Below are 25,218 nucleotides of genomic sequence, written 5' to 3' on the forward strand. Positions count from 1 at the left end.
GATATTTTTTTCAAGCCATGATAAATGACGTGGAAAGAATTATCAGATTACTTGAAAGTTTTAGAAATCATATGTTTAGGTTCAGCTTTTTCCTAGCTGTTTAATTTGAGCTTTGCAACTATGCAGCCACTTACACACATGTATGTTAATATTTTATTCAATTTATTTGACTGAACTGAACAGTGTTTATTTCTCAAGCAGAATCAAATTCAATAGCAGGGTGAAAAAATGTATGCAGAATAGGAATGAGCACATCAATGGAATTAAAAATACCTGATGAAAAATTTCGCAGCCTGTGGCCAGAAAATACTTTAAAGGCAACAGAGTATTCCTAACTTCTAAAATAGGTTTTACAGATTTAGCTTTAGTAATTAGTTTGTCATTTTCTTATATGATTGCTAATGGCAAATCTCTAAAACTTTGTTCAGTATCTCCAGTGGTGTTTTGTATGAAATGACAGGAAGGTTACTGTCAAATATATGTTAGTGTTGGACAGGTTGTGGCAAGTGAGACTATGACAAAGTTTATCTTTCATAAATAATATAGAGATCTATGTCTACTAAAACTGTATCAATAATGGTTTCTTGGAAGTTCAACTGATTCACTCATGTTTCCTTCTAGTAGTCCTTGGGTTTAAATAGATATGAATCTTTGGATTCATATTTCTAGTAATTACATTTCGAGTAATCACAAGAACATCACATGCTAGTTGAAAAATCTTTGGCTTATTATAGAATTTACAGCACACCAAATTGTTTCTAGTTTTCATTCCACCTACAGAAAATGAAGTAATTCAGAATATTGAACTTATTAAAGTGAATTCATTTACTTTCTAACCCAGACTGTTAACCTGAGTTCATGATTGTAATGCTAGGATCAGTATTTTTTTGTTTCATTTCCCTGTATTCAGGAAGGTACTGTATTGCCTTCACGTCCTTTGAAAATCATTTGCAATATATTACTTACCACCCCTACAACATAACTCATGATACCAGGAATTTACAGAACTGTTTTTCTACTTTTATCCATTGCTGATCTTTATTTTAGATTATTGCACTATTACAATTCCGAGAGTGGCTGAGGTTAGATTATTGATTAATAATATGAATTTCCATTAAATGCTAAAAATAGCATTTAGTCTAACGTGGTGAATTGCTCTGGAACCTACTTCTGAAGTGTATTTATTATTCATTGACAATACTTGCACTTCATGCATGAGTTTAGATAAATATTTCTTACAAATTCTGCTATTTGCTTTTCTATTTACAGAGTATGATGGCCTATCTCAGTTACTTTGTGCTACTTTTGTTTTCTGCTAAGCTATTTGAAGTGTTTCATAGAGCATAATTCTAAAGAATATATTATCTTGTCAGTACACAAATCCCCCTATTTGCATATCAATATGGCATTTATATAGAGCCCAGCCATTCTTCTCAAATTTATGCAAGAAGAAAATCCATGTACATGAAAATTTTGAAATGAGTAGCAAGAAATGTGGCTAAACAGCTCTAAATCAGAGTGTGAGACTACATGTAGGTGTTTGGCCCACTTATTAAACCACCTCAAGATTTGATCTGCTTTGCATTATAGGAAATCATTAACCTGCAATAATAATTATAAAGTATAGGTGGAACTAGTCTGATGAGTGCATTTTCAGCTAACCTGTACCTGCAGGACCACTTGAGCTTAGTCTGAGATCCTTTAGCCTTGACAAATGAACTAGGTAAGGAATGATTCCTGGAGTACATTTTAGGGAACTTGTCTAAAGAGGTGTGTTTGTGTCATTCCAATTTCTAAAACAAAAAGCCATGTGGGACTAAGTACAATGCCATGAGAGGTATTTGCAGTGCTGTAAGCATCAGCACGAATTCTTGAAACAAGACCCTAGGCTCCAGAGGTGGGAGAGTGAGAATAGAGCTGTTGGCATGAGGGAGCTCACAGACAGCATGAACTGGATTTATATAAGCTCATCCATATGCAAACAGTCCAGTGAGTTGCCAGAGCTGTGCCAGCATGCCACCCACTCAAGTAACATCTTTATTATTCATTGAAAGATGCTGCAGTTTTCTTGTGGTGCTGCAGAGCCTGTGTTAGCAGGAGATAAATATTACAGAAGATGGTTATAGAGTTTGTGTGTAATAAGGCAAGTTCCTGTGGAGAGCCTGACTTTTTGTCAGGAAGCAGAGATGAATACTTGTTCCCTAAAAAGCAAGCAGATGTCTGCACCCAGAGGGCAGAGCCAGGTGCTGGTGACACACTCCACTGACCACTGAAGTTAAGTTAGTGCTATCTGAAATACCAAATCCAACCCAGTCTTAACGCTAAAGAAATCTCGGGGTAGTTTAATCTCAGACAAGTTATTTTATTTTAAATTAACTTTTTTTTTTTTTACCTGTTTTAAATTATTTGAAAGGGGAAGTGGGAGAAAAAGATTAGAAAAGGAAAATGACTGATGTTAAATAAAACAACAAATTGTAGTAGCTGGAGGTGAAGGATGATGAAAGTGCAAATGACCATAATTTACAAGGAGAATAAGAAGCAAAATAAATAGGGAGCATAGAAAATTAATTATAAAATGAAGTTAGAATAAGAAGGAGAGAAAGGAATTCACCTGATCAGCTGTTCAAAGGAGAAGTTCAATCTGAAATTTGGTGCACTGTGGGCAAGGGAGCCTCTGAACCCAACTAGGCAAAAGCAAACAGAAAAAAAAAGCACCACACTGTCTCAGGTTGAATCTGACTTATAAAATAACCCCAGGAGAAATCTTTAATCTTCCATTATGTATGATTTAATGATTCAGAATTTTAAAAATATGTGCCAATACATGCTTCTCATTTCCACAGTTCTTCACAGGACCTTCCAGCAGTTACAAAATCTATGAAATCAAGAATGAAATCTATGAAATAATTTATTTAACAGTGCTATTTAACTTCTTGAGATATCTCTGTGCAGATATCTATTTTTTTTGAGCACTTTCTTCAAGTAGTTCTCTGTCACCCAGTCCTGTGTTACCTAGTTCTGCCTTTTTTCTAGTCCAGTGTTGCTTAGCACAGACCTGCAAAAAGATTTGCTCAAATTCAAAATTACATAAATTTGGGTTTATGGTGCCAGGAATTATAGGATAAAGAGTTGAGCTTCTTTAGTATTTTTAGCAAGGCTATGTAGTATACATTATATATACGTGCACTCTGTGTACTAGCTTTTAACAGTAATCTAAAATTTTTACTGAATTAAGTAAAATATTTCGATTGGTCATGGTGTTGTAAATTTTCAAGGGTTTTTTTTCCTTACTAGACAAATGCAGTGAAAATGATTACTCATAGGTGGTGAGAGTAGTGTTACTATTATCCCGTAAAACTTCCCAAGACAAGGACAGAAATTGCTCTGAGACAGTAACTCCTCTTCCCAGAAAAATATTAACTTCCATTGAATTCAGAATATGGATGGCGCTTTCTTGGACCATATTTCATCAACCACCAAACTGTCAGAAAAATACATAAAGGACAATTAAGCACAAAGACACTTTCAGGAAGGCATTCAGCTGCAATTTGCTGGAAATTGAGAAGATGCTAGGAAAGGATTACTGGATGTCCATCTTATCTTTTGCTCTTCTGTAGTCATCTAATAGTAGCCACTGTGATTGAGGCTGATGAATGTGAAGCTAGATGAAGCAGTTGGATCCTGTGGTCTTGCAGCAAAGCATCAATCTGTTCTTAAGTAATTCCTTGTGATCCAGTAGGCTGCATCTTGCATTTCTGTTCTGTAAGCCAAGGATATACATCTGACTGAAGATGTATATCTTCATGGCTGAAGTCATGCATGCTGCAATGCTATGTTATATATATATATATATATATATATATATTTGATTATCCCAATGCCTTATGAAAAAAATATCCCCCAAATCTGTTAATTTAAAATAGAATATCAAAATCTGGAAAGACTAACTGTATCTCAAGCAATGTTGTTGCATGGTATGTTACCAAAGTGGATGGATGGATGGATGGATGGATGGATGGATGGATGGATGGATGGATGGATGGATGGATGGATGGATGGATGGATGATAGCTATTTCTCTGCATTATGGTAATGACATTCTTGAATAGAAATGAGTCCTAGTCCAGTGACTGTGCTCTAGGAAACAGGTATTTTAATTTTCCAATAAGATCTGCTCCTCATTGACTGAACAGCATGCGTTCTGAAGAGGCTAAATTAAAGTTGTCAAAGCAATCAACTGAACATGAAAAATATTCTAACTCTGAAGTGTCTGTGATAAATGTATGTTTCATGATATAGTGGAGTGCTTTGACTGAGCTCTTTGTGGGTAAATAATACATCAGCAGTCAGAAATGCAAACTCATAGAAGGGCCACTGCGGTTCATAAAGTACAGGTCACTGCTGACAAATCATCTGTCAAGTAAAATGAATTTTTCTTGTTGACTTGGAGGTTATAGTTATTAAAGATACAGCACTTACACAGTGGTAATGTAGAGTTGTGATCAATATTGGTATAAAAATCAGAAAATAACTGTGAGGATGATTTTTCCTAGTCACTAAGGGTTTTTCCATTAGCTTGATTAACTGTGATCTGAGAGCTATTTTTGTGAGTTCTGAGCCATACATAAGCAATTGAATGTAACCTTTAGATCATAGATACTAGATAGTGTTACTTAAATTCAAGCTGTCCCTGTTGATTTTGTTTTGTTTCTATGTATGCCATGAAAAATGTCTCTAAAAGGACTTTCAGATAAATATTCAGCATCACCAAATATTATCATCCACAGTGCCATCATCATCCAAAGTGCCAGGCTGCTGACAAAAGTTACAAATTTCATGCAAGGCATCCATTTTTTCCAGAGTTTTATGAAAAAGAAGTTTTAAAATCTCTAAGCCTTTAGAGTTGCCTTATACAATAACTGAAATGCATAAGATAAACCCGAATCCTGCTTACCTGTCTTGGAACCTAGTATGCTTCTCCCATAATAAACTTTCATTGTAGTGGTCTGCGAGATGTTTGGTGTAGTTTTTCTCATACAACATCCTGTTCCAAGCTTATCTCCTTATCAGGAACCGTATCCTTATCTCTTCTCAGGAATACACGTGTTAGGTTAGTTTATTCACTAGGACACCCTGCCATGCTAACTTGCTGTCGCACAAGTTCTGTCAAAATGTACACAGGTAACATTTTATCTGCTTGAAATCATAAATATAAAGAGAGAAATTATATTTCATTTAGCTTTATACAAGGCTGGAAGCTTTAATTTAAAAAGAAAAAAGTTTTCGGTACTTACTCCAGCATCAATTTCTTCTCCAGCTTTGCTAAACTTAACTGCCAGCTTAACCTAAATGATTCATTCTTTTATATTCTCTACTCAGAAATTTATTGCTCACTTCTCATCTCTACTAAAATCTTCCACTTTTTGATTCTTTAACACCAGAAGTGTTTATCAATGTTTAACAGGTATTTATGTATCAAAAAAGAATTGTTTAAAATAGTCTTTTCATAATGACTGGGGGAACACCTCCTCTACAAGTAAGCACTGCAATTTCTTCTTCTCCTCAGTCAAAAAAACAAAGAAAAATCAAGAAAGATTCATATTGTTAACAGTATAAAAAATAAAATTGAGAGGCCCTTAAATTACTTAGCATTTAGAGCAGATCTGCCTTACAGCATGTTTGAAATCATGTGCCCCCTGATATCACAGATTCAGTCAATTCCAAACCCCACAATAAACATATTCTGAATCCCATTGGGAACAAGATGTCTTGTAGAAATTATCGTATAGCATACCAGATGGCATCTTTCTTGTAGACATCACTTCAGTGTACTTCTGTTGCCTTGGAAAAGAAAGAGCCAAGTACTGCTATCTCTGTAAGAGAATTAAGTGTCAGTTTTCCCATGTAGGAATGGGTACATCTTTTCTGCTTGTGGTATCACAGAAGGATTATAATGGAATTTATGTCCTTTGCAATCACAGGATGATATGGTAGTGTGTAAATATGTTGAGGTGAGACCATCTCATACAGTCTGCCTGGCATTTTCAATGTCACCAGCTTTAGGCATAGGCAAAGGGTAGGCACTGCCTGCAGCAGCACACTGGTGGGACTGGCACTGAATCAGAGACTTAAGAAAAAATCAAGACACAGCTTTTTAGTCTCAAAGCAGGAGCATCTGCTCCAGGTTCCCAGTGCACTGGCTCAGAAAAGCTTCTCAAGCAACCCACCCCCCACCTCCCTCCCCCAAGGTAAAACACCTGAACCAGTTAAAGATCTGGAGATCTTAAAGAACTGTGAGTTCCCTAACCCAAACTGTCCTGGCTCTGTTCTGTGTCTGCCTTTACCTTGCTACAACCTTTGGTGGAAGCAGGAGGGAAGAAAAGTCTTGTAGAGAATGGGGTGCCTTAGCAATGAGACAATAGTCAGGGGTGAGGACTAGGCAGCAAGCTGACTATTCCTCCTCACTTTCTTTCCCCTTGCTGAGCAACCTTATGGTGTGTTGATGGGTTCAGATGTGTAGCTATACCGGCAAAGGACAGAGTTGGAGGAGAGTGCACAGTGGGACCAGCAGTGCTATAATCATCCAGGGCTGGAGCCATGGAGACAGTTAGACACAGTACCAACAGCTACATGAGGAAATGTGTCTGGGGAGCCACTCAGAAACTGAATTTTGCCTACACTGTTGCTAGGCATTGAGCCAAGCACTCATCACTGGCAGCATAGCTTCCATGCTGTTTATAGTAAGGTAAGGAAGAAGCAGTTTGACCATGAAACTAGTATATTGATTAGTGTGTGTGCCTTTTTGTGGGTAGCAAATTTTTGGTATTGGGGAACACAATGCAGAGACATTTGTGTCTCTGCATTTGTAGGAAATGCAGGAGCCAGTCATGCATAATCCGTTCAAAGGGATTATGCTTCGCTAGATCTCTTTCTGATACCAATTTTTATGCTTACAGGGCAAAGGGGAACACAGCATCAGGAATCCTTTTCAAAGAAGTTCATTAATTCTCAGTCAACTAAGAAAAATTCAGAAAGGGTAGAATTCTCATCTTGTTTAAGATAACTTTGTTTTCATTTTACCCTCTGAAGATCTTGCCCAGCCTTTGGAATTTGCCTACTCATGGGAAGCCTCCTATAGTTCATCTTAGCATAGTCTACCCTTCTTCATGCCTGGGCACAATCCTGAAGGGATTATGATCTGTCTATATACAGGGACATAGATTCATAGTCGAGAAAACTTTTCAGAATTGGAATGATTTGCAGACAAGTGTGAACAAATGCACTTCTATCCCCACAAGACCTGGATTTCCTATCAGTTTGGCATACCCACTTTCTCTGAGAATAAATTGATTATCCATTCATTTATTTGAAGTACATTTAGCAATTAGAAAACTCCTAAAAGTTTCTTTGGCAACTGCAGATTTAGCAGTGCCTGGTGAGTGTTAAGTATTCGTTTTTAAGACATAATGGACCTTTCATACCTTGTGTAGTAAATTTATCAAGTCAATAAGAATACCTGGAATAACAGAACATCTTATAAGAGACCTTAGGCAACTTCCCACTTCGTGAAAGGTCTTCTATGCTCAACTAAAATTATTCTACAAAATCACTATGGACTTTGGTTTGCATGAGATGTTTCACAAATCCAGGCAGCAATATCAAAGTGAAAAGTCACCCAGTTTTAGTCCAAGGACTAGTCAGATTGGAGCTGAAACTCTTCAAATAATGTTAATTCTATATATTTAGAATCTGTTCTATGACTGCTCAGGGACCTTCTGTGTGGCACTGGATGAGGCATTGTATTATAACGTGTTGGTCAGTCTGTAGGTTTAGATTTCTATGAAACAAATATCTGCCATAGTAGCATCAGTCCCATATTATCCCCTTGACAAATATCTATAATTTCCTCATGCCTGGAATTAAATTCCTCCTTAGAGATGGCCATTGCTCAAGATACACAATGGATAAGGGGGAAAAAAAAGTAATTAATGTACTCAATAAATGAAACACCACTGACAGGATTCCTTCTAGAATTGTACCCTGAATATACCTATTTCCTGCCTTTTTTTTTTTTTTGCTAAGTACTTTCACATGGTTATGAAAAAGAAAAGTTTAGTAAACATTCCTTTCAGAACAAAGGAACGAAATATTTCCCTCTCAAGAGAAACTGTCTCAAAGATGAAATGTAGATAGAAAATACATCATGAGGTATTTGATTTCTTATGCAGAGAATGAATTTTCTACTCATTTAAAATTCATAATCTTTTTTTTTCCCAGTTATAGTTGATAAAATTTAAATCTTCTCTAGAAACCATGCAAATCTTATATGTCTACTTGCTATCAGTCGCATTTTGTATGAAAGGATATGAACTTACAATTTTATTCTTTTAATTAATCATTTGAAATGGTGACCTTTTCAATTTTAATTATTGTATGTTGGCATGAAGGTTTTCTTGTGTCTTATAATATTTTACAGTTGAAGAAATTGTGCAGATAATCTAATTACTTTCACTAAAATTGTTGTGCCTTTTATGTCTTATGCTGTACTACACAAGAGAAACTGTGAAATGTATTCATTATTGATTCATTAAAGGCTTTTGCTATTATATAAGCAGAGATGCAGACCACTACCTATCTTACATTAAAAGGGGAAAGGGGAAGGCATAGTATAACATACCATGGGCTATGCTTTAAGTATTGTGTTTCTTAATGTCTTGTGAAATGTAAAAATCTACAACAAATAGATATGTAAAGCGTAACTGGTATGAAGATTCTATTCCGATTTAAGTGCTCTAGGTTGCTTTTGAATCTTGCTATTTTCTGCATTTGTTTTGACTGCTCTCATCATTCAAGATTGACGCTTGGATGGGTGTGTAGGAGGAAGCAGCAGCAGCAGGCTTACAGCTTGCAGACAAAAAAAAAAAATCTGCCTTATCTGATGGCTATTATTGAAAATGCGAGGTGTAGCCTAGGCTGGGTAATGAAGGGGAGAGAGCGAGGGGGAGCAAGAAGCATGGAGCTGCATACTGATGAGTGTAGGAGTACTTGATAAAAAGAATTCTTGCTGCTGGCAGTGCATTGCTCATTGTGGAGTATTCCAACAATCACATATAACGGAGAACAGCTTAGCTGACTGCTTGATATGCCTTTTTTTTTTCCCCCCTACTGTATGACGTATGGGTCTGTAGTAAAGATTAATAACCAAGAAATGTAGAGCTGCGATCAGATCCTACGTTATACACTGCCCTGAAAACTATGTTTTACTTCTGACTTTTCTGTTTGCTGAAAACATTAATCTGTCAAGCTGGCGGGCTCATTTGATACCAACTTTTCCAGGAACACGATGTGGCAATGCCACCTCTCAGCCCAGGACTACCGCTATTATCCAGTGGATGGTTATTCGTTGCTTAAACGCCTCCCTCTTCACCCTCCTACAGGACCCCGATGCCCTGTCCAGACAGTGGGACAATGGTTGGAAAATATTGGGCTACCTCAGTATGAAAACCACTTGCTGGCTAATGGATTTGACAATGTGCAATTCATGGTAAGAAATCTTCCGTGCATAGCTGTGTATAGACACTGTAGCTGCCTTTTTTGTCTGTCTCTTATGTGCTCATAAAAACCTTAGAGCTATTCTGCATTGCACTAAGATCTATTTAGTGTTTCACTTTCCTATGTGTAGCTGAATTAATGTATAAACTGCCTTTTTATAAGCTTCCAGACTGTACACATTACAAAAGAGTCTAGCCTGAAATTTGGTAAAATAAATACTGACTATTAATCACCTCATCGATCCTTCGATAAAAGAAGAAAAATGCACAGTTCTTTTAATCCATTGCAGGATTTTCATAGTATGAAAAAGCTGCAAACACCCCTTTCTGCATTGCATTACATTCTTATTTTATTTCAACATTAACTTGTAATAATAATAATTAAAGAACATGCAATGCCATTCTTGCCTTGAGAGGTATTTTAGTAATAGAAAATCATTTAATGAAGTGTGCTCTCTCTCTGCAAGTAATTTTGGATGTCTCAGTTAAATATTTTTGCATCTTAGATAATCAGGCTATGGGATTCACTTGTTGAAACTTACGCCCTGGGAGAAAAAGTAATGTCTTCCTGCTAATTGTTCCATTTTCGTGTTTTAACTCTAGGCATTTATCAGGAACGTTTGAATGAAGGGAAATTTTAGTTAGGTCAGGATTTACAATATCACCATGTGATGTAAAGTAACAGAGCTGTCATGCACAAACTTTCCATTGAAATTAATATTGACAGTAAAGAGAAAAGCTTACTTGTAAGGCTGTTATATAATCACTTTTCTACCTGCTTCAGTATTCCTCCTGCCTGAGCTGCTTCCAAAAATCCCAATTGCATTTCTTAAAAAAGTATCAGGGCTTAAAACACATTTTAAAATATCTTTAAAATGCATTTTAAGTATCCATGTATATCTTGGAACAATTCTAACTTTTCATAACTTGTATCTGCCATATAAGAAACATGAGTGAAATCACATGAATGTTATAACCATAAAATCATCACATGAGTTGTGTCCATCCCCTTTAAATTATTTTGCCAGCATTGTTATATGCCTTTGGACTACTGTTCAAAAATTAAGGGACATATCTCTGCCATTTCCACGTTATAATAATGTAGATATTTCTTCCTGGTTTTCCATGGCTGCTATGTGATCATTTGCTTAGATCAGTAAAAATCATTGTAATCTGTACCTTTAAATAGTCTTTAAAACAAAGCTGTGCTCTCAGTCCAGCATTATTGGGGGGGGGGGGGAGGAAGTGTATCATACTGCAGTTTCCCAAAATGTAACTGCATATTATTATATATCTTGTAGCATTAGTTACATAAGTAGGTGATCACTTAGTGCTAAAGAGGTTACAAAGGAAACTGTTCACAAGAGGCTGTAGGTGGCATAAAAAACGCAGAGGGGTACACCTACCACAGGTAAATTATGAGCACCAGAGAAGTCAAATAATGGCCCTGGAGGGCTTTTCAATCATACCCTGGCTCTGGAAGGGCCTGAATCAAGTTCTTGGGGAATTTATATGACTTTCCTACATCTCTTATTACTGTATTTATGGAAACATGCAAATTACAGACAAGATTTTGCAAAATACAAATCAAACTTCTAATGTATCAGAATAAGTTTTGCTTGCATACTTCTCTGTTGTCCTCTGTTTTCTTGTAATTTTAAGCCTTTTCTGATATATTACAGATAAAATACATAATTACTCTTAATATTAGCTGAGGTAGCATGTATTGAATGGAAAATCAGACTCATAAATCCAGTAACAATAAAAGAGCTATGAAATTGTGTAGTAATAAAAAAATGTTTCATTTCAGTAGTTTTATAATTTCCAGTTTATTGATTTCACTGTTCATCAGGCTTTTGAATATTTCAGTTTTTGGCTGTACCAGAAATCAAATATTTCCCGTATTTTATTGGAAACAAACCACTGTTTTCTTTTTATACCACTCATTTGAATACATCAGCATTATGTAAGAAAAGCGTGTCTTGAAAAATTTAAATGAGTGTTTTAAAACTATTTTCATCCTAGCCAAAATATTAAAGGGAAAATTAAACTTAGAAAGTATATAGCAAAATGAGAGGACAAACACCTGCTATGCTAGGAGAAAAATTTGGATTATTCCAAACTTAGTATGTTGTGTTCTTCCTTAGTATGACAGAACAGCTTTACCTTTATTACAGTGGTTTACATATTAGTGTTTAAAATCTTACTAAATTAAAAGTTTCAGATTGGTTAGCTGCTTTTCATGGAAGAAATCTAATCGTTCAATGAAGTAAAAAACAGTTAAGACACATTTCTTATTAATTCTGTACTATATTCCTCCTTTTGTTTTTTCTGGAAGCACATTCTGACCTGCATTTATTCATTCTGTTGCCTAAGCAACAACCATCACACTCCTATTAACTATGATTTAGTAGTACAGCTCTTACTAGCTGTTCAGAACAGAAGAGGGAATATCACAATGTTATAATTAATGTCCATGGAATAACATACATTTGAGAAGAAATATATCCCATATATACTATTCTCAACAGCGAAATTCCATTAATTAAATTAGCATTTTAATAAAAAGGTGATTTTTCTGGTAAAAAGATTTCATGGTTAATCATTCATTGGATCATGGAAATTAACTCCTTATGTTTAGTCTCCCTTGGGCATTAGGAAAGTTATTCACAAGACTGTAGTTATATTTAGGAAAATTTGTTTATCTTACTTGGAGTTTGTGGACTTTATATGAGGAAACAGCTGGATTACTATTAACTTTACAGTAGTAACATTTTTCAGTATTTTGTCAATAAGTATGTTTTAAAAATGCATTGAATCATAGTATTTTAAAAAATAGTGTTTTTTTCATGAAATACTTTATTCCTGCTTGTGGCATGTTTGTGCACATAGCAAGTGCAGCTCCTACCCACTGTTAGTGTCGTGCAGGAACGACACTTCCATAATATTTAGTAGGCCCCAGGCAGATTGAATCCCAAGACTTGGTTCACATCTTCTTGAATATGTATAGGGATACGCAATCATCATTAACTTTGATCATTTGTTGTGTAATAGGCTGCAGTGTCCTTCAGACAAAAAATTGTAGTAACTTTGTGCAGATACTTAATATTTGAAGATGCAGATGATACTGCAGTTTCTTAACATGAAGGCTGTTTCGATGGTAAACCAATTCCAAAGTGCAAGAAAACAAATCTATCATAAATCACAGTATATGAACTGGATATAAACAATAACAAAACTTTATAAACAATAACAAAACTTATGCATATTTTTGATGCATAGGTGCAGTGGGACATCCCTTGGACAAGCTATAATTTTATGCAGACTTGCAGGCCTACATCACTTAGTATGCTCAGGGAGAAAAAAAAACCAAAAAACATTGACTTGCAGAGAAACAGATATAAATATATAAATGTTCACGGTCACTAAAAGCTCTTATGCAATTTTCCACAACTGTGAAACTTCATCAAAGACTCTGTTCTAGATTCACAGAGATAAAAGCAGTTCAGTCAAATCACTGCCCAGTGGGGACTGGGTTCTGATTAAGGACTGTATATGGCTATCTATTTGTAGGTTGTCCTAATCATTTGCATTTTATCACTTATTATTGCAGTTTAATGAAAAAAATATTTCTGAAAAAGATTTGATAAAACACACTATGACAGAAACAGGGACTAGCATTCAAAGCGAGTTAACAGAGAAATATGAAGCATTTTATTATATCTTTGGCATTCTAAAACATTGTTAACTATCAATAGTTAATATTTGTATTACACTCTAGGCTTTCGATGCTGCTTTTAAAATACAAGCATCTCTACTCCTCCGATTACTTATGTAGCTTGCATTGCCTAATGGTCTAATTATTGCATAAGTGGTTTGGTGGGGTTTTTTAATGCTCTCTTTTTCACTGTTGGGAAACTGAGACATAGAGTGACCACAGGGTGGGATTTAAAACTCTTACACATTTGATGCAAGATGCACTAATTGTTAAGATTCCTACTGACATAACATTTAGCAGATCAAGTCACTTGCTTAAGTGTAGGTGTCTAGTACCAATTGCAGTACCATAGGGAATCAGGGAGTTCTAGACTAGGCTGACAGATGTTGCTGGGGACCAGAGACAGCCAGGTCCTTCATGATGAGCAGCTCATGTTCAGGTGGGATATCACCTGATATCCTCAGACAGCTACGGAGTCCTGATTCTTTGGCAGCTGAAGTTAATCTTAAATTACACAGAGTCTGTGACATATCTAGAAACTCAACCTAAGTGTCTTGAGGTTCCACTTATTTGTATATGCATTTCTTTACCTCCTAATAATTTTCTGTATTTGTATTCATCCTGTGAACTTACCTGCAAAACTGTTTGCCAGGTTTCTCACTGCTAGGCATGGTCTACCTTCTCAGTCCCTCTTAGATGACTGCTTTAGATGTAATTTTGAGTTAAATTTTGGCTTTTCTTTCTCTGCTCCTCTTTATCTCTTTATTTCTTTGTTTCTTTTCTTTCATTTTTCCACTAGGTCTGGAGATTGTTTAGTTCAAGTTTATCTGAAGACTCTCTTCTCTCAGGTCATTCCTGGGAATTGCTCCTCTGGAATCCACAGTAACTCTTCTTGCCTTTAATCTCTTTTGAGGATCTTAAACTCTGTATCAAGTATAGAGGACAGAAGCAATTTTATTTCCTTAGAGTGAAATGCACCTAAAAGAAAATCTCTATGTGCATTTGCTCCAGGTCCTACATTTGTGGACGCCACCAGATCTTTTGACCAAAAATACCTGGGGCAGAGATTGATGATTTAGGCATTGGATGAAAGCTAAAAAAGAGTCCATCAGTCTGTCAACACCTTTTTTAAATTAACCATGTGGCTGGTGATGAAAAAGAGGCCAATTTTAGGCAAGGGCTCTAGCCTGTAGTGACTCTGGTGTCTTCCAGAAGCCCACTCCTAACAAGCAGGTCAGCCTCTGCAGCATCCAGGCTGTCAGCTCCCCAGGCCTGTAATAGCTGTTGCTAGGACTCCTCAGGATACCTGTGCATTATTTGGACCCTAAGAAGATTTGGAAGACATTGTCTGTGTGTAGTTTACCCAGAAATTAAGAACTGTTTAAGGCAACCTTAAAACTGGCTGTTTGTAAGTTTGTGATGTACAGGAAGCCATACTTCTAGCAGAGTCTCACTGATGCTGGAATAAGCAGCAGTTTAGGATTTACTGCACATCTAGTAGAATCTTAGAATATATTCCTAAGGGAACCACAAGTTTTGGTCCCCTTATCAGAGCCTCACTCTCACACCCAGGACTTGCTTTTAGTTTCAAGGCAGACCTACAGAACTTAATACTAAAAATGTGGAGCACCAGTGTAGCCTTGGCTTTTTGCATGAGTAAAGTGATTCTTTCATTCTGGTGTCTTCTGAGTCTTCCTCTCCTTCACCAGTAACCTGTTTTTCCCAGTAACCTTTGTACCTGTAGGTGCTCAGGCAGGTCACCTTTTCCCTTAGCTCAAAGAGAATGGGGCAGATCTAAAGTTCAAATAAAGACAATTGCATGTCTATTTAGGTGTCAGTACATGTTTAGGACTCAGTTCAGTTGCCTTCATATCGAAATTGAGATGTCTGGGACATCTGTGTAGGCTTGGAATTTATGGAACAGGATCTGTCTGTACCATACCTGTCTGGAGCTTCAGTCAGATTCCAAGCAATGTACATTTGCAGCACCTCAGATGACTCTAAATTCTTTTCTGTGGGTGACTAAGTGAAGCACCTAATCAGACATTAAAGCCAGTGGAGCATAGAATGCAATTTAGCTGGGTGGCTGAATAGCTATTAGGGTAGTTATTTGAGGATAAATAAAAGTAGATTCTTCTGATCAGCTGAACCACTGTCTAAGCTGTCTTGATGGTTTTGTACTAGATCTTCTTAAACTATAATGTAGACACAAGATTTTTGGTGGTTCAGTTTGTGCTAGACTCTATACGGAGTTCACTGAGAACAAAACACAAATTATTTTTATTAGAGCTTTTTCTCCTGCCTCAGAACATCTAGCTGTGAGGTTTCAAGATCTTCTTTTTCATCCTAGTAGGAATTCTTACTATAGAAACTGCAGATTAGAGCTCAGGTGGGTGTCAGAGTTGAAGATTGTGCCTGTCATCCTGCAACAAGCAACAGGCCTAACAAATAATCCCATTCCATGTGCTCTTGTTGATCCTTCTGTCATGGTATTCCTCAAGCTAGTCAAGAGGCAGAAGGGCTTATTCATGTACTACCCAGTATTGCATGTGTAAATAATAGCTTGCACTTTCTTCTTTTCTCTCTTGAGGTCTCTGCCAAGTCTGCATCATCTTTGAGTTTTTGAGTGCATGCAGCTATGGAGAGTTAGTGCTCATTCCCCAGTGGAAAGGGAGTTTAGAGGAATCTGTTTCATGTTTATATATCTATATATGTAACGTGTGTGTGTGAAAAGCAGTGAAGGCTGGGGACTGATCCTGCACTTGATAGAAGACTTCATGAAAATTTTGGCAGTAATGATTGCTCGAGAGAGATATGAAGTTTTTTGTGTATTTCACTTGAACGGTTGACTCATAAGGAACACACCTCCAAACAGACTGTTGGCTTCATTAAGACATCCTGGGTGTGGTGGATCTCTTGAGATTCAGAGGGAGTATGTTTTCATCTAAACCTGTCTCAGCAATTGTATCCTGAAGGTATAATCAGGGATGGGCCCATCTGCCTGTACGCTGGATTCTGTTAAGTTAACATTTAGGTGAGGGTTTCTCTGGTTGCTTTAGAATATTTGGCCATCTTCAATTAAATGTTTTTCTAAGCAAGGTTGTACATAAAAGGCAGAGAGACAGGACTTTGGGCTGCATTCCTGGTCAGTGATCCAGGTGCCAATGTCTTGAGTGGAATGTCTTTGCACTCACCTCTGCCATTCAGGTTAGTGATACTTATTGTGTGTGCTACTTTGCTAAGCTCAGTCTTACATGAAAGAGCTTGTCCGAGTTACACAGCAAGTATTGGGCTCAGTCATAGCTTCCCTAGGAACAAAGGGCCAAACCAAATGTTGAAAGCCATCACATGTGCAGTCACCACTAACAGTGACTCTATTTCATGGTATATATATCTGTGAATACGATACATGAGGACTGGGATTAGTCCCATCTGTTCTAACAATATGTTAAATGTTAATGTTAAACAGTGTGTTTAAGCTAAAAGCCTGCCTAATGTACAGGGTGGCCTCATTTTGATGTACAAACACTGATGAGCTGTTTTTTGAGACTACATATGTGAGGAATTGGCTATTGGCCCTAAGTGCAATTTTATGAGAAACTGGTAGCAAGTATTTAATCTGAAAGGTAATTTGATGAAGTGGATGAAAACTCTAATTAATCCGAATGAAGCATGATGTTTTAGAAATCCATGAAATAACAGGTGTAATGCTGGTAAAATGTTCTTGTTATGTATTTATTTAAGGCCAAAACCTTCCAGCTGATTATGTTAACCAGAAGGAACAATGGTAAATCTTCAAGAATTAGCAATATTTGTGTATTGAGTGATGTGTATGATTATGTTCTTGATAGCTGATGAAAGTTATGGAAAACTTGACAAGATATAAACATTATTTTAAAGTAACAGAAAATTTAAAGATTAAGAAAGGCAGAAAATCTAAGTGGTTTTATGCTTCAGGGCAAAAACCTGAAGATTCACAGGACAGTCAGTTTCTAATTCTATTTACAGTTTTAAAACTAAAGTCCTGTATGTAATAAGAAGTTACAGCTTATTCCTAGTTATTCCACATGGGAATACTTTTTAATAAAATTAAGTTTAAAAAAAAAACAGAATGAAAGAAACTCTCAAAGCAACATAGTATACCGTTGTGTATATTACTAGTTTAGAATAACATTGTCCAACAAGAAGCAATTAAATGGAATCTGGAACAGTAGATAAATTTCAAACAATGACAGACTTCCCTGACTAAGTTAGAGGACAGAGCAGTACAGAGTGGCTTGGTTAAAGATAATCACATGGTGGGACTCTGAAGGAGTTTTCAGGCAAAGATTAATGACTACAAAGAGATTACTGGAAATAAACATGATTCTTGGGCATGTCATCCTTTTTGAAGGAAGACTGGATGATGTAAGAAAAGATTGGGTAATTATATGAACAAGTATTAATGCTGATCAAAAAATAGAGACAATATAAAATAAAGTATATGCTGTGAAAGAACAGATAAATAAAATACAAAAAAAGGAAAAAATTGGAGAGAAATTGCTATGCCATTAACTGTGTGGGTAGAATACTTTCAGAGAAGTTTTTATTATTATGCTATAGCTAAAAGGACTATTTTAAAAGCCACAACCACTGTTGGAATCAAATAAAATTCATTTTAGTTTTGCACTAAGAACAAAATATAATAATTTTCAAGTATAGTGTTAATGAAGACCACTGAGAAATTGAAGGAAGAGAAAGAGTGAGAGTAATCATATTGCAAACAGAAAAAAGAGTACTTGGTTAATTAGAATATCTGAATCATCTAGGTTAGGTGATGTTTGATGAAGAGTTTTAAGTAACTGAAGAGAGAATACCAAGTCCTTTAGCAATCATTTTTGAGAACTTCTGGAGAATGAATAAATTATTAGAGGACAACTAAAATATAAATGTAGTACTAATATGTATGTCAGATCACAGGATTCTTCCTCAGGATAGATTTCCCATCTCCTGGGCTGTTTTCAACCATTCACCATACAAACGTTGCCTAAATCAAGAGGGAACTGTATGGTGGTGTTATTGGCAACAGAAAATTACTGTCATTAGCACTGACTCTGATGGAGAGAAAATGGGGAAGTATACGGAATGCTGCAATGGGATGTAATGGGAAGAGAATAAAGCTAAATGAAGTAACTCAGCAGTTGGGAGATGAACTATTTAAAGGAAACCAGTAAAGAGACAGATGTACTGTACAACACATTGTGCCCCCCATCATTTAGATGAGAAATTATTTTCCATATCAAAAGCAACTAGAATTTTAACAAGGGAGACAAGCTTCATTTTGCTGGTAAAACTACAGCTACCTTTAAAAGCTGTTTTAGAATCATGTCCTGGAATTGCCATGCAAGCAAGCCATTCCTGGTACAGCTTGCCCAACTGCTTCTAAATTTCCTGGGTATCTAAATTTACTGTCCTTCTGTTTGGAAATCTTTTGTTTTCCCACATATTGGGGAGTTTTTTGCCTCCTTCTGCACACCATGCCCATATATTGTTTATGGTACCAACACCCCTACATCTGTTTTAACCTTGGCAATGGCAAAAGCAGTGGCACCTGTGTGGCCTTTATCACCATGCTGTCCATTCTGTCTGTTCACGCTCTAACGCTCACATTTCTGCATACACATACTACACAAAAAGGTAATTCATTACTATGAAATATTCCACATGCTTAGAAATAAAAAACTGGAGAGTTACAGTAACTGGGTGACTTCACTCCTCATATTCACAAGCCTTATGATAGTCTTCAATCAGAGGTTTCTTTACTAATTTTTTTTTCCATCAAAATTCCTTTCTCATTAAGTGTACTGAGATTTGAGTGTGCACAGGCACATATTTCAAAGAACTAATAGTTAAAATAAAACCATTTGTTATTTTTCTAATGCTGCATTGCTTAAATTTTATGACCTTAGCCTAATAGAAAATTTTAAACGATAATGAGACCCCTAAACTGCCTTCTTTTCTTATTCAGAAGTGATGTACATTTGCACAGCATTGTTCATCTGGAACATTACGGGAAAAAAAAACTTATATATATCAGAGCATGCATTTGCATTTTAGAAACAGGGTTATAAAGAGTAAGAAAACATAAAATTATAGTACTTCAGGTTATAACTTTAGACAATTAAAACTAAGTATATGCAATTAGAAAACACTTTTGTGACAGTTTTTTTCAGAAGCTGAGAACTGCGCATCAGAAGTCACGTCCAAAAACTTTGCCTGGGCTTCTCATGGGTCAAAGAACAAGCTCAGTTACAACAAAATTTGCTGTTCTTGACTTTACTTGGGACAAAAGATGCATTGTTAAATCTGCTGAAAGTTAGGTAAAGGCCCAGCGTAGAACAAAAGCTGCTGTCTCTGAACTGTGATTTTATTCCACATATGTATAATGGGTTGAATTAACAGAAAGCTTTCATTCATTGTAAGTACAAGGTCACACAATGAAGTTCACACCTGGTCTCTGGTCTTGTTCTTAGCCCAGTCCGGATAAAAATATATTTTCACAAAAACAAGAAGTACAAATGCTACTTTAATCTCCAATTAATTTACTTCTGTAGTATTTAAAACACTACATTAAACATTTCAAACATTTTATTCATTATGAAACATGCTCTATTCTGTATTTTTTCCATTAAACCCCAATTATTGTGCATGTGGGATAAAATCTCCATACAGCAGTACACTGTATTTGCTTTGGAATGGCTGGTACTGATGAAACTGAGGGCATATGCACTCGTTGCAAATGCAACCCTTGACTTAACTCGTGCAACCCTTGACTTAACTGAAACCTCATATTTCAGATCTTTATTACTCTTATCTTACACAATATTTAATTGAATTATTGGAAATTGAATGCTTTAATAACCTTATTGATGAGAAAAATAATGAGTTAAATTTTCAAGATATACCCTAGCTGCTCTAGATTTGTTTTGGAAGTCTTTGATTAGAGAATAATTATTTGAATTTTTTTTGGTCCAAAGTCTAGACCTAGATGGACATCTTGACATATGAAAGCCAAAGTATTTGTCCAGGTGACAGAAGGGGAGGGTTAAGGTTACTGTGAATAGAAGTGAATAAATATTAAAAACTAGAATACCATGAATAAAAATACTCTGGATAAATACTTATCAAATGACCTTCTAATATAAATCTCAAATGGTATTTCTTCTGAATGCCTACTTAGCATCCAAAAATTAGCAAAGAGTGGCCCCTCTGTGCACTATCCCCCTTTGTAGTCAGAAAGAAGGGGAAAAAACCTGTATGTTATTCACTGGTATCTTACAGCTTACACTAAGGAAAAGTATGCTATTTGTTGCAGCTGGTTATAGTTCTTAAATGTCTGAAATGATTGATAGCTTCTGTTCTTCAGAACTATTCAGAGCTATTCCTCAGCTTTCTCACTTTTTTAAGTTTGGTCTCTCCAAGCAGCTCCCCTTTTAATCACAAACAAAGGCCACTTTTTGAAGTAAGTTAAGATGGCGTTTAAAAAGAAATAGCAGCTCTTAGCTGCTATGCTGCATTAGGATGAAAGATTGCACAACTGAGTTGGTTTTTAGCCTTGATCCATTTTTAAATATAGTATGAATATTATAGCCCTGTTAGCTTCTTTGAGCTCCCTAGGCATCCCTCTTGTTGCCAGAAAGGAATTACAAATTGACAATGAAAGTTATTTTATTTTGTTTTCCATCTCCCTAGGAATTTGGAAATGTGTCTATTCTGTCCATGAGCTTTTTATTTCCTGATATTCTGATTTTTAAGTACTTTTTATATTGCCTATAGAAATAGTAGATCTTTGCTTTCTGCTCAGAAAAAAAGCTTTATGCAGCAAGAGTGGAATATTATACCAAAGAAGCAACATACCAACAAATGTATGATTCTCAGTAATATCGAGCTTTTTGTCAGAAAATTCTGCTCTCACTCCTTGTATGGTTGATTTCCCTCTATCTCCTAACTCTGCTTCAAATTTATGTTTGTTTATAAAGCATTCTGATTTCCCTCATTCTTCAGAAATAAAAAATGGAGACTCAGGGGAAAAGAGAATAAAGAAAACACTTGCTAGGACATGCAGAAGCAGCCTGGTCCATGTAGAATCCGTACAACAATGTATCTACAGGTCTTCTCTGAGGTCAGCTTTTGATTTGGGTTATGAGTTAGGAGAAAATGCCTCGCTATTCCTTTATCTGTCTGGGGGAAATTACATAACTTTGCTGGCCTACATATAGGAAATCAAGAGAGGATCCTTGGATAGAAATATCTGTGCATTTTGAACTGTCTGGTGGACAATTATCTGCTTGTATCTAACTTTTGACATCCAGATTTCTAAGTACCTTTAGTTGGGAAGAACACTTTCTTAGGAGGGAGTCAGAGGTAGCCAGATTATCTGAGGAATCTCACTGACCAGCTTCAGTTCAGTTCTGAATTAGGTCAGTGGCAAGGATTGGACTTAAGCTCAAAATAGTGCAGAATAGCAAAACAAGTATTTAATAGTCAATTTATTAATTTTTAAAAATTAATCAAGAACATTTTTTTCTCTTTATGAGCTTCCTAAATGTAATTTATTATTATTATAATCTTTAAGTCATGCATTTTATTCCATAAATCAAACTCATGGAAGAAACAGTTATGTTACATTCTCCTTGTCTCCCCTGGAGCTGCCTGGGTACCACTCTTCCTTTCTGTTTACTTATTAGGTTCTCTGTGTCAGACCCTTTCCCCCAAAATTTGTTTGGTATCTGAGATGTCTTTCTGCTTCACCATTCCTGCAGGCTGGACTCTTCTTGTGATGCCCATGTCTTCCTTTTCTCCATTTCCTCTTTCCTAAGCAGAAATTACCATATGTCTTTTCTTTGATCTCCAAAGGGAGGGAGGGAGGGAGGGAAGATGGGAAGGATAGGAAAAAAGGAGATGAAATAACCAAAAACAAAGAGAGGGACAGAGGATGTCTACTTCACATCCATGTTCTTTTGCTGACTAAAACATTTTTACTTGATTTGAAGAGCAGTGGAACATTTAACTAGATGGTTTTCACCATGATATTCTTGTCATTTGCACCTCAAACCAAACAGAGTTGGTGCTGAGTGAAAACTGGCTTCCTTGTCTGGGCTTAAGATGACTTCTTGCAGAGAGCTGGCCATGCTTACCAGCATGACTTGTAGTTACTTCCATGTTACTCAAATTTTTCCATTTCCAGGGCAGTTCAGGCTTCTTATTTACCTGGACAGCTAGCTACAAATTGTGACAAGCATGTCTGATAAAACTACTGTACTCAAAATGGTGAAGGGAAGGAGCAGATTTTGATTTGCTGAAGTGTGAGTGCTCACGGCTAAAACTGAATATAACTACAGTGGTTCCTTGAATACGTATGTAGATAGATACTAAGTATGTACTGAAATGGAAGAAGGCAATCTCTGCATTTATGCATTGAGAACTAATATATTGGTTTGGTTTTTTTAAATTCTAGCCCTAATTTGTTCTACTTTTATTCTTTATCTGTATAATGGGTATTAAAATGCCCCCTTGCTTTGATGGAATCTTATAAAATACATTCATTTGTTGTTTGGAGCTGTCTAATATTAATTCAATGAATGCCTAAAAAAGTCTGAAGAAAGTGAGTCATTCTTACTGGTGAGGTCTTCAATGAGAAACTATATATAATACATGGACCCACACAGAGAATCATAAAGGATAAAAAAAGAAATATCAGCTGTCTTATTTTCCAATCCATCCTCCTGTACTGAATTCTTAGATTATTCAGAAATATAATTATAGTGTGTGTTTGGTGCCATGTGGGATATGTAACCTGGGGTGAAGGGTAGTTAGCCAGTGTTGAACAATCTGCAGTCTGGTATTTTGTAGCTTCATGACATTTTTATAATATGTAGTGGGGATTAGTAACTCCTGTTTTGTCTGTTTTATTCATTGCAATGACTGGTCCTTTTAGGGGGGTGTACTGAAATCTAGAAATTATATCAAGTGCAGTCACAGTCTCCCACAGCCTTGTCTCAGCAGGTCAGGAGCATACTGTTGTTTTGTGCAATTTGTTCATGGCACTGGTCTGTTTGGAGGCATTTGGAGGCAAATATCAGGGGTGTGACAGACAAGGGAAACTCACAAGTGTTCACCAAACTATTAGGAGTAGGGTTTTTTTGCTGCTGAGAAAAATTAAACTAGAAAAATATATCTCATGTAGTAATGTGTAAATTGTTAGTAAACCACTTGTCTTGAATTGGGATAGGAGGAGGCCCCAAAGGATCCCCAGTTACTTGTCAGGTGCAGTGTCCTTGTATAGAAAAGGGTTGGTGGAAACGCTCATCACAGTAGCATCAGGAAGAAGGGTGCCAGAACAGGTGGGCTGGCTTGCATGAAGGTTTCCTTGTGACTGAGGGAATGAGGTACTTGAGTGCCACATTAATGGACTATGACAGCAGATATCCCAACGCCTTGAAAATCAGCTCTGTAGCAATGTTGCAGAGTCCTTCCATAGGTGTTTTGCAACTGACTTAGTCTGTGTACAGTTAACATCATCCTAAGGCTTTATGAAGCTGTCCCCTCACTAGTTTTGAACATTAATTATTAATTAATCAGTTAATTCAGATTTTTAAGAAAATGCAGTATGTCGTGAGAAGAATAATCAGCCCCTTGGACAAAAAAGCAGAAGTCTGCCTTTATAGAAAAGACTCTTGAAGACAAGTACTGTTTGCTAGTCAGGATGGACAGTTCAGAGGGCTATATCAGCATGCTAGGACTCTGTGTATTAGAACCATATGTGACTTCGTTTCACAGCCACTACTTGCTTGGGCTGAACACAAGTTGCATAGTTCATTTCTCTGAACATGCTTCTTCAGATGAGTGGATTTTTTTTTCCCCTTGTATTCATTGGTAATAAGAGATTATGCCTGCAATTAGATATGCAACTAATTTATGGACTGGTGTGAAAAATGACATCTTGTGTGAGTATTTATAACTTCTAACTACTCATGTATTGGTAGAAAACACAGAACTGTGGTAGTCTAATTGCTGCTTTTGTGTTGTATCTGAGGTAAACAGTACCAAAAAAATTGCAAAAGAGTGAAAAGGTGTAAATAAAGCAGAGAATGTGTACAGAAAGGAAGGTCACAATATTAGAATTGTTTCTTAAAATATGTGGACTGGAAATAAGTTGCACAGGAAAAAAGAAATAGATATGAAGGAAAAAAGTGGACAGAAAACAGGCAATTTGCTATCTGGCTAACACAACCGGAAATCTGATTTTGCATTTGTTTATTTTTTAGATGTGCTTGTTTATTTTTAGGTTTTGGAATTATAAATGTTATTGTCCAATGGCTGGATATTTAAAATTTGTGGAGAAACTATTTTGAAGCTTTTGGTAGCTAATATTTTATATGAGATCTAGTCAACAGCTACAAAGTGGTAGCCATTTATTTTTTATTAGCTTCTGGGTGACAGTTGCTGCATGATCCGTGATGTGGCTACACCATGCTACACGAAATGATACAACATAATATTAGAAATATGTTGTCAGGAATTGAAAAAGAAATACTATGAAATGTAGCTAATCACTCCAGAGTGTACTTCTTATGTATCAGTGGCTACTCAGTTATTTTCCAAAATTGAGTCTTTTCTGTTTAGATAAAGTTAACATAAATTTGATGGGTTTCTCTCATTCTTTGAGCTCATTCATCAAGTTGAAAGGGATTTTGAGCAACATGAAAATTGTCCCTGTCCATGGCAGGAACTAGGTGATGTTTGAAGAGTCCTTCTGACCCAAACCAGTCTGTGATTATGACTCTGTAGAATTATTTAGTTTGGAAAAGACTCTTAAGAGCATCAGGTATGAGCATTACCCCAGCACTTCCAAGTCCACTGCTAAATGATGTTCCGAAGTGCCACATCCATGTGTCTTCTAAATACCTCC

The 25,218-nt window shown here is 36.3% G+C and overlaps 1 protein-coding gene across 1 annotated transcript in view; it reads left to right on the forward strand.

Moving 5' to 3' along the window:
- The window catches only part of ANKS1B (ankyrin repeat and sterile alpha motif domain containing 1B), a 408,189-nt gene that overhangs the window by 207,694 nt on the left and 175,277 nt on the right, over nucleotides 1-25,218 (forward strand). The window contains exon 15 of the mRNA XM_062492532.1: nucleotides 9,437-9,543. Coding sequence (XP_062348516.1) covers nucleotides 9,437-9,543 — 107 coding nt within the window. The remainder of the gene's footprint in view (nucleotides 1-9,436; nucleotides 9,544-25,218) is intronic.

The sequence above is a fragment of the Cinclus cinclus genome, chromosome 4, assembly GCF_963662255.1.
Source record: "Cinclus cinclus chromosome 4, bCinCin1.1, whole genome shotgun sequence".
In the NCBI taxonomy this organism is placed as follows: domain Eukaryota; kingdom Metazoa; phylum Chordata; class Aves; order Passeriformes; family Cinclidae; genus Cinclus; species Cinclus cinclus.